Raw genomic sequence first — 11,129 nt, forward strand, 5'->3', positions numbered from 1 at the left:
TGGGGTTTCACTGTGTTGTCCAGGCTGGTCTCAGACTCCTGACCTCAGGTGATCCACTTGCCCCAACCTCCCAAAGTGCTGGGATTACAGTCATGAGCCACCACACCTGACCTTTGATTTTTTATTTTAATGATAAAGTTTTATATTGGATCACAATGCTTCTGCAGTTGTTCTGTTCTCTATGCCATATATATGGGACTTATGGAGACCGAACATTCTCATATAGAGTCTGATGAAACAAGTGTGACTTCATAATTATGTATTAACATTGTTTAAAATAATCAATAGATCAGCAAGACGTACTATCACTTTTTTATTTGGCAGTAATAGTAATACATCCATGTTACAGTGCTTATTTTGGCTAAAGAGCCAGTGCAATTTTTTTGCTACTGTAGTGTTTTACTTTTACACAAATTAATGAGTGCGGTCCTTACATTTATGAAATAGAAACACTTACTGATAGCAGCCAAGTGAAGCTAACACATGGTTGTTCTCAAACTAAACAAAACAATAACATAATCGTTAGGAACAAAGTAGGAATGTTCTTATTTCCATTAATCACAGATTTTATATAAATTCTTAAATGTCACATACATATTTCTTAATCTGACTAAGCAAAAAAAAACCTGAATTCAGCTTAATTCCTATAATCATTTTGAAATTTACATCAAATAATTTCTGAGTATATATTCACATTAAAATAAAAGTAAATGGGTTATATAAACATAAGTTAAAATTTCTGATTATGAAAAGTTACAGAGAAGTTCACTAAATGTTACTTTGGCATTCCTATTTCCTAGACTTACAGGAATTACTAAGAATTCCTTTGCAATGCAAATAACCACTCTCTTAGAAATTAAATTTAAGTAGAAAATGTTACATTTTAAGGCAAGAAAACATTTGTATATATTTTTATAAAGTCAGTTAATTCAACAAATCAACAGAATCATAGTAAATGGATGCAAATAAAGAATATTACTTTATGAGAAAAACAAAGTTCTTTGGAGCTTACTGTTAAATGGAAAACTTGTCTTCTTTTTTAAAAGATAATTCCATTATGATATTTAATAAACATAATCTTAACCTTCAAGAAGTAAGTACTTTAAAGAGTACTTACTTAAATAAGTACTTAAAAGAGTTGAACAAAAATGTAGAGAAATCAAAATATAAAAAAAAAAAATTAAAAGAAATACCAAATGTAAATTGCCTGAAAATTGATCTTCTTTCTTCCAAACAAAAGGCCATTTTCTCAGGACTAACTAATTAAAGGCCCTCTTATAATTGACATATGGAAGTGGATGGTGGGATGTATAGTAGCAAGGGCAATTTCCTGCTAATACTACCACTAGTCAGTGTTTAAACAGGGTTTACCCTAAAAGGCTCTAAACTAATAATTTTTAAAACATTGCTTTTGCTACTTAACCTAGTTTTAAGGCAAATGGAAACTATTACATATGTCTTTTTTTTTTTTTTTTTTTTTTTTTTTTTTTTTTTTTTTTTTTTTTTTTTTTTTTTTTTTTTTTGAGATGGAGTTTTGCTCTTGTTGCCCAGGCTAGAGCGCCTTGGCGCAATCTTGGCTCACTGCAACCTCCACCTCCCAGGTTCAAGGATTCTCCTGCCTCAGCCTCCTGAGTAGCTGGGATTACAGGCACGCGCCACCATGCCCAGCTAATTTTGTATTTTTAGTAGAGATGGGATTTCTCCATGTTGGTCAGGCTGGCCTTGAACTCCCAAAGTGCTGGGATTACAGGCGTGAGGCACTGCGCCTGGCCTGTTATCTGTCTAAAGTACCCTTCTGCATGCAGGCAGAAATGTTCTCTCAAGAGGACATTTCCTTTAAAAAGTTCAAGCTTCTTCTCTCACAGTAGAGAGGTTTTTCCTATACTTCTTATCCTGAAACTCTATTTGGTCACTCTTATCTCTTTTGTGAAAGGCCACAAAGAAAGCATCTTGCTAAAGTAGCAGATACTGAACTGACCAGAAACAAACTCAAGCACTGAATTTGACGAACCAACCTCCTGAACATAAGCAACTTTTCAAAGATGAAATGTAAAAGAGAAAAACAAACAACAGACAAAAAACAACACCTTCTAGAAAGCCATTCAACTTATCTCATAAAATTAATTCTCCAGAGTTATCCTACATAGTAGCAGCATTATCAAATAGTGCAATTCTTCAAAACTGATTTCAAATAATATCTTTCTAAAATAAAAAAGTAATTATGCTTACTTACAGCTTTTCTTATAAAACCACAGCTTAAAACACTTAGCCCTCAAATGGGTAAATTAATATAGGCAATAACTGCCTTGTCTACATGGTAATGAAATGCATGTGCACACACACATGTCTGTGTATCATTCAAGACCAGCGATACCGCAGCAAGGTAAAAACATGGAATGTTAAAAAAAAAAAAAAGTAAACAGTAAATAATGGAATTTTTAGTTTTGGTACTTCTCATCATATTCCCATCAAGAAGAAGAATTATAAATAGGTAATTGTTAAATTAAGCATCTACGTAAGAAAAGTCTAGGAGCTATATACTACAGAACAGTGATAATTTGTATTTTAATGCCAAATAACCTACAAAGTACATGCAAAACAGCATGATTCTGAATATTTTGTAGTTAATTTACACAAATATGGCACATACAGAAATTAAAAATCTTAAAAGTTTATGCTCCCCCCCAAACACTTTTCATCTTCTATTTATTAATCAGAAACTAGGCACTTTAATCTAAAAATTCACTTTTTAAAGATGCATTTTAGGAGTCAGAGATGGTGACACATGCCTCTGGTGTGAGAAGCTGAGACTGAGGTGAGCACACTGCACTGCAGCCTGCGCAACAGAGCGAGACCCCATCTCTTAAAAGAAGAAAAAAACCAATGCATTTTAGGTCCTGTTGTGCAGTTCACTCCTAAAATGAATAAAGCCCATTTTAGGAGCAAACAAACAAATCTACTCTACTTACATACTGAGTTAGCCACTCCAAATAAGTGGCATATTATTTAGAAAAAAAATTAATACAACTCTGAAAGCATTTAATATATTCTTACAGAAGAACCTCACTCATAAAAACAACTCATTTGTTTATAGGTTTATCATAATGAACATAAAATATATACTTCCATATCATTACAACATTTTTGTTTTACATTCAAGGGAGGAAACAAACCCTTCTTTCAAACGTCAATAATATTCAAAGTGTGAATATTTTAAAAATATGGGCATAATATGACAAATTCCCACTGTGCTGAGTTTTCTGTGGGAATAACTAAAAGGCAGCTTTGTAGGAGAAAGGAGAAATTATTTTACTCTACCAAGTTTTATACCTTCAGATGTTGACAGTCTCCAAATAATATTAAATTTTAAATTATTAATTTAAAATTTTATTAATTAATGTTATCTTTTTAATCAATACTCCAGGGAAAAAATGCTCTAATGTATAAAAAGAAAGTTCTTCAGTCTCTTTGTAACTTACAGGACCAACAGTAACATATTTCGGAAGCTACAGTTAATATAATATAAATTTGTAAACTGTAAATTTCTCAATGTCAATTCATTTAAATGTTTTATTTTATTTATTCACTTTTGAGATAGGGTCTTACTCTGTTGCCCAGGCTGGAGTGCAGTGGTGCAATCAGGGCTCACGACAGCCTTGACCTTCTGGACTCAAGTTATCCTCCCACCTCAGCCTTCCAAGTAGCTGGGGCCACAGGCACAAACCACTATATCCCACTAATTAATTTAATTTAATTTATTTTTTGAGACAGAGTCTCACTCTGTTGCCCAAGCTGGAGTGCTGTGGTGCGATCTTGACTCACTGCAACCTCCACCTCCTCAGTACAAGCAATTCTCCTCTCTCAGCCTTCCTAGTCACTGGGACTATAGGCACACGCCACCATGCCTGGCTAATGTTTGTATTTTTAGTACAGATGGGGTTTCACCATATTGGTGAGGCTAGTCTCGAACTCCTGACCTCAGGTGATCCGCCTGCCTTAGCCTCCCAAACTGCTGAGATTACAGGCATGAACTACCATGCCTGGCCTATTTAAAAAAAAAAAAAATTAATATTTCCATGGAACTCTGCTTGATACCAACTAATTTATTTTTATTTTTGTAGAGATGGGGGGGAGTTCTCCTGTATGTTGTCCAGGCCAGTTTAAACCACCTGGCCTCAAACTATCCTCCTGCCTCAGCCTCCCGAAGAGTTATGGGCATGAGCTACCACAAGTGGTCCATTTAAATGTTCTATAACAATATTCAGTGATTACAGTTTCTTTGATTCAAATACATAAGCAAATGCACAAGCAATAATGTATGCAGTACATACTAAACATCATTACTGCCTAAACTTGATTCAACAAATTAATAACTTTATAATTAAAAATACGTTTCTAGGCAAAGTTAAATACATTGACACTAGAAGTAGTATATTCTTGCACATGTGGGCCACAAAGATCTTGGCTAACGTGTATATTTTCAAAGTGCAAAGCAGAAAAACAGCTTTTGAGAATGACAGCTTCAAGACGACAAACCAATTAACTCCCAAATATTGGCTTCAATTCAAGCAATATTTCTGTAAAATATACAACATTTCATGACTTTGATTATTACCTAATGAGTGTAAAAAGCCACTTTGAATACACTACACAGGAATTCAATGACAGAACTATTGTATAAATACAGTACAGTTGCTCATTTTTACTAGATTTTTTTTCCTCCCTGAATCCACATGCACCAATTCTGTTGATTTTGTTTGTGTGTTACAAAATCAATAGTTACCTTAAAATATTTCATAGCACACTCAAACTGTATGATCCTTATGGTACTTATTGTACTTTGGCTTCCAGTAGCCCAGGAGGCATAACATGACCATGACTACTTAGACAACTACTCATATGCCTCAGGGCATCTGCTTCAAGATAGGCCATTAAAAGCTCAGTGCGGCGAATGAGTAACTGCTTGAGGTCTTCAGCCAAAGTCTCTGCACTTGAATAACGTACCTTCTCAAAGTCAAAAATGTCTTTGAGAAATAAAAGAACTTGATTCTGGAAAATGGACATAAAACAAATTGGCATTTATTAGACCAAAATCATGTTACATTGAAAAAGCTTCTAATATTGTAATGAGCATTGAATCGGGAATCAGAAGAACTGACTTCCAGTGATAGCTTCATATTTCATTAGAAAAGGAAACTTGCACAAGTGATTTAACCTTTCCTTTTTGGAGGCTCATTTTCTTTTTCTGTGAAATAAGGGATAATACCGTCCGTCTTACTTACTACTCAGGGATGACATGATGATCAAAAAAGACAATGTCTGTGATAGCATAAAGAGGCGGGGAAACATTTTAAGAAAGATAGTTTATAAGAAGTGCCTGTAAACTCTAAAGAACTGTTTAAATGTAAGGGGTTATAGTCCTTTCCCTTCAATGTGACCTTTGAGCATTGCTTCTACTCTAAGACAGAACAATAAACTATTTCTAATAATAGTTTTGAATAAATAATAAAATAATACATTATAATTTTAAATGTGCATTTTTTTTCAAAAAAAAAAAAAAAAAAAAAAAAAACCCTTAAGGCACATGAAGAATAAAGAACATTTCAGGTCTCAAATCAGTGGTAGATCCTGAAGGATATTTCATCACTGTAAGCAAACTGTATACTACTAAGTCTCGGCTGTCATGTCACCATAATAGAAAAAAATTTCAAAGAGTAAAAAACAGGAATATCTAATTTCTGTCTTCCAGAAACGAAATGTTATTAAGAAGTACTAAAAAGACACACTTCATTGATTCACTAGATTTTATATCTGAAAGGGTCATTAGCAATCAACCTGTTAGGCCCCCTCATTTCATAAATAAAAAAAGGAATATCAAAGAATGATTTGCCACAAGTCAGAATGCTCACTGATGAGAGACTTAATTCCCTACCCCTAAAACACATTCCTTACACGTGGGTGGTAAACTACAAAAATCAATGTGTTGTGAATGACAGTAAAATAAACATTTCTAAACCATTTATACAAGTATTACCTTGACAGTGCATAAACATACTTTTAAAAAATGAATGGTATAGTAAAGTAAAACATCCAAACTTTCAAATTGATAATTATGTTTAACATTTGCTCCTTGAAATGCAGCCTAAACTCAAGATTATTACACAGAGAGACTTTCTTTGTCACTTTGCCAGCCAGAAAGTTCTACAAGGAGCTACAACTTGTATTTTGGCAAACTAAAATTGCTGACATTGGGATAGAATGTTAAACTCCCATGTTATTTCTCACAATTTGGATTTTATTATTCATCTCACCTTTAATCACAACTTATTCTATATTACCACATGTGCAATAAAGGTGGATATTGTTTGTAAGTTTCAAAAGTGCCCAGGCATGAAGAACCAACTATCTGCATCACTTTGACTGTCACATGGCGACACCATGCAAGACCATGTATCCCTTGCACTGGGGAATTGATAAGGTGAATGGATTTGCTGAGTCTACTCCAGAATAAAGTACCAAATCTATAAAATACTGGTCCACTATAATAATGGTGGTATTATAAAATGCCAAAAATATTTAATACTGGCATTTAAATGCTGAATTTAGGTGACTTTTGTAACTTTACTCTTAAATAACATTTGTTCTTCAAAAAATGCAAAACAAAACAGAATAAAACCTTATCTCCTTTTTGATTTAGAAAAAGAAGGAAATGATTCAATGACTGAACATACCTTAAAAAAGCAACATAAATCATAGAGAGAATTTCTAGGACCCAAAAAGCCCCAGGCTAGGACAGGGCTGATGTGTTCACAAATGGCATAAAAATGGGCAAAAAATCCATCTGGGATCTGTTGGAAAGTAAAAGAGAATCAAGTTATTTCTACCTTCTTGTATTTGTCTTCTCTAGTACAGAAACTAAAGTTGTTATTTATTATATGACCAGTTGGAGTTTAAGAATTTTTTTAGAACCACAGTCTGGCAACACCTCAAACTCCTGGCCTCAAGCAATCCTCCTGCTTCAGCTTCCTGAGCAGTGGGGACTACAGGCACGCACTACAGTGCAAGGCTCATGACTAGCTCTTTTTGAGGGCAAACCAAGAGTCAAACATGAGCCATGCTATTAAGAAAGTCAATAAGGTTACAAGTAACGTTTAGAGTCATAGAACGTTTGGGACTCCAAGTTTGGATCCCCTTCCACGAACACTCTTGCGGAAGCTGTTTTTCTCTCTCCTGGATTTTCCCTTTGGAGTCCCCTTCCACACACTCTCGTGGAAGCCTGTTTTCCCTCGTAAACTCCATCTCTCTCTATTCCCTTCCACTCAGTGTGGAAGCTGCTTTCCTCTCCTGGATTCCATCTTTCTGAATTCTGTCACTCAGTGTGAGAGTTAGCTGTTTCTTTCTCTCTCCTGTTTCTCTCTCTCTAAATAAATAAACCACTTCTACAAACACTGTAAAATTATAAAACAAATAAAAAAAGAGTCATAGAATGTCTTATGTAGATTTCATATCCTAGCCAACAGTTTCAGATGTGCTAAGACACATTTCTTTATTTGTTGTTTGTTTTCTTGAGACAGGATCTCACTCTGTTGCCCAGGCTGAAGTGCACCGGTGCAGTCACGGCTCACGGCGGCCTCAACTTCCCAAGCTTAAGCGATCCTCCCACCTCAAAATCACACATAGCTGGAACCATAGGTGCACACTACCTCTCCTGGCTAATTTTTTCTATTTTTAGTAGAAACAGATCTCACTATGTTGCTCAGGCTGGTCTTGAACTCCTGGGCTCAAGCAATCCTCCTCAGCCAGCCAAAGTGCTGGGATTACAGGTGTGAACTGCCACACCCAGCCCTTTAAAGTTGTTTTTACCTCATAAAAATGCTTCATAAAAAAGCAATCTGGCCGGGCGTGGTGGCTCACACCTATAATCCCAACACTTTGGGAGGTCAAGGTAGGTGGATCACTTGAGCCCCAGAGTTCAGGACCAGCCTGGGCAACATGGTGAACCATTGTCTCTACACAAAATACAACAGTTAGCCAGGCATGGTGGTGTACACCTATAGTCCCAGCTACTCAGGGGGCTGAGGTGGGTGGATCATTTGAGTCCAGGAGTTGGAGGGTGCAGTGAGCCGAGATCATGCCACTGTACTCCATCCAGCCTGGGTGACAGAGACAGGTGTCTCAAAAAAAAAAAAAAAAAAAAGAAAAAAGGAAAAGGCAATCATATCAGCTTTGCAACCAAACAACAAGAATGCTACAGTGTTTCTTAGTTGTGTAAGTTTTATGATTGTTAAGACTATCATAGTTTCAGCTATTTAAAAGCCCAACTCAATCACTTAATTATATTAACTGACAAAAAAAAAATCTAGTAAAATGATTAAGGTAAATTACTCTTACTAGAATTCTAACTTTTAATTTAAAAACCCTATATTATGTAAGCATTTAATGGTGTAATTGCCTCTTCCTTTGAAGTATTAGTTCATATAGCAATGTTTTAGGAAATGCCAACTTTATAAAAACTTTTTGAATTTCCCTCGTTAAATAACATACTGTGGGATTTGTTGTACAGCACTGACTAGAGAAAACTACACCTTGAGATTCTGTCTCTTGGAGGGGTTACTTTCTATTTTACAGTCTCCAAGACAATCTTCTAAACCTTGTTTTCTTTCTTTTTTTTCGAGATGGAGTCTCACTCTGTCGCCCAGACTGGAGTCCAGTAGCACTATCTTGGCTCACTGCAAACTCCACCTCCCAGGTTCAAGCAATTCTCCTGCCTTAGCCTCTCGAGTAGCTGGGATTACAGGCGCGTAACACCACACCTGGCTAATTTTTGTTTTTTTAGTAGAGACAGGGTTTTGTCATGTTAGCCAGGCTGGCCTCGAACTCCTGACCTCAGGTGATCCACCCGGTTTGGCTTCCCAAAGTGCTAGTATTATAGGTGTGAGCCACCGCACCCAGCCTAAACCTATTTTTAAAACATAAAATAGCAGCAGTTACCATTTAATGAGTACCCATTATATTCTAGAAAATGTGCTAGTTTCTACTTAATTTACTAAACTATTCCTTCAAAAGTATGTCATGTTAACATCATTTTAAACATGTGAAAAATGATACTGGAGAGGGGTTAACCAAACTGCCCTAATTCACACACAGCTAGTTAGTGAAGGCCACAAAGGATGTTCTACATATATTAAAGTTCTAAATCCCATACAGACTTGAAATGTATTATGAATTCACAGAAGTGGGAACTTAGTGTGGGCTGAAGCAGAAGAGATAACCTTCAGCAAGGAATAACGTGAGCTGAGCTCAATGATGGGTAGGATTTATTTAACTATAGAGGAAATTTGGCATTTCAGGTACAGGAAACAGTTCCCAAGAGGTGAGACATGGAGGTATCCATGGATACAGAAAGTAGTCTTAGGCCGGGCATGGTGGCTCAGGCCTATAATCCCAGCACTTTGGGAGGCCAAGATAGGTGGATCACTTGAGGTTGGGAGTTTGAGACTAGCCTGGCCAACATGATGAAACCCCGTCTCTACCAAAAATAGAGAAATTAGCCAGGCATGGTGGCAGGCGCCTATAATCCCAGCTACTCGAGAGGCTGAGGCAGAAGAACTGCTCGAATCTGGGAGGCGGAGATCGCAGTGAACTGAGATCCTGCCACTGCACTCCAGCCTGGGTGACAGAGTGAGACTTCATTTCAAAAAAAAGTACAATATTTATTCTAAGAAGTAGAAAAATAAAGTTAGACATGTTAACAATAATATTTTTATCATTATTATTACACTACCGCTTACTAAACTCTTCACATGTTGAATGTTTACATTAAGCTTGTTGGTATTATTGCTTTCATCGTTACAGCAGTCCTATTAAGTAGGCATTAACACCATTTTGCAAATGGGAAAACTGAGGGTCAGCTGATGGTCAGTAACTTACTGTGATCATGTTAGCCAGTGGGAGAATCTAACCTATGCCTACAGGTCTGTTCCCCAGTCCCAAAGTTAGAGTTCATCATCATCATTAAGGGAACCTGCTTATAATATAGGTCTCTGGAATAATTTTAAACAAGAATTATTCAAATATAGGGCATGCAATATTATTTCAGACAGCACATTTTGAAGATGCTGTGAGGATTATACTTTGAAATCACTGCAACTGGCAATACTGCCTCAAAGTTGTAAGATTGGAAAATATGGATATGATAAAATACTATAGGTCCTTGGGCAAATAATAATGTTGTAATAGCCAATACTTGTGTAATGCACTATGCCAAGCACTGTTTTAAGCACTTCATACTGAATCTTCAAAAAACCCTCTGAGGGCTAGGCACAGTGGCTCATGCCTGTAATCCCAACACTTTGGGAGGCTGAGACTGGAAGAGCACTTGAGACTGGAAGAGCACACCTGTCGTCCCAGCTACTCAGGGAGGCTGACGCAGGAAGACTGCTTAAGCCCAGGAGTTAGAGGCTGCAGTGAGCTATGATCATGCCACTGTACTCCAGCCTGGATGACAGAACAAGACCCTATCTCTAAAACAAAACTAAACTAAACTAAACACTATGAGGTAGATACTATTACTATTCTATTTTTAGAGATGAGGAAACTGAGGCATAGAGAAGATAAGCAACTTGTCTAAGGTCACATAGCTAGTGTGTGGCATTTGAACCCAATAGTCTCACTCAAGAGTCCATGCCCTTTACTATAGGAGTGTATGAGAAAAACAGTGCTTAGCAGGTGAGACAGGTTACAGGGTGTGAGGCATGGAGGCAGAATATAAACTCTGAGACTTTTTATTTGTATTGGCTCCAAACTGAATAAAGCAGCTATTAGAATCACATCTTTATTTCTTAATTGGATTAAATGGAGTGGAATCCACTATATTAAAGACTGTAAAAAATGTTGACCAGGTGTGGTGGTTCACACCTGTAATTCCAGCACTTTGGGAGGCCGAGGTGGGTGGATCACAAGGTCAGGAGTTCGAGATCAGCCTGGCCAACAGGGTGAAACCCAACTCTACTAAAAATACAAAAATTAGCCAGGTGTGGTGGTACAAGCCAATAGTCCCACCTACTCAGGAGGCTGAGGCAGAAGAATTGCTTGAACCCAGAAGGTGGAGGTTGCCGTGAACCAAGATC

The 11,129-nt window shown here is 36.7% G+C and overlaps 1 protein-coding gene across 1 annotated transcript in view; it reads right to left on the reverse strand.

The window, feature by feature from the left end:
• Positions 1–4,058: 4,058 nt before the first annotated feature.
• Positions 4,059–11,129, reverse strand: part of MIGA1 (mitoguardin 1) — a 76,826-nt gene continuing 69,755 nt past the window's right edge. The window contains exons 14-15 of the mRNA XM_037739255.1: positions 6,732–6,857; positions 4,059–5,049 (exon numbers count right to left, since the gene is read on the reverse strand). Of these exons, the coding sequence (XP_037595183.1) occupies positions 4,831–5,049; positions 6,732–6,857 (345 nt within the window). The 3' untranslated portion in view covers positions 4,059–4,830. The remainder of the gene's footprint in view (positions 5,050–6,731; positions 6,858–11,129) is intronic.

This window comes from Cebus imitator, unplaced genomic scaffold, assembly GCF_001604975.1.
Source record: "Cebus imitator isolate Cc_AM_T3 unplaced genomic scaffold, Cebus_imitator-1.0 Scaffold3, whole genome shotgun sequence".
NCBI lineage: Eukaryota > Metazoa > Chordata > Mammalia > Primates > Cebidae > Cebus > Cebus imitator.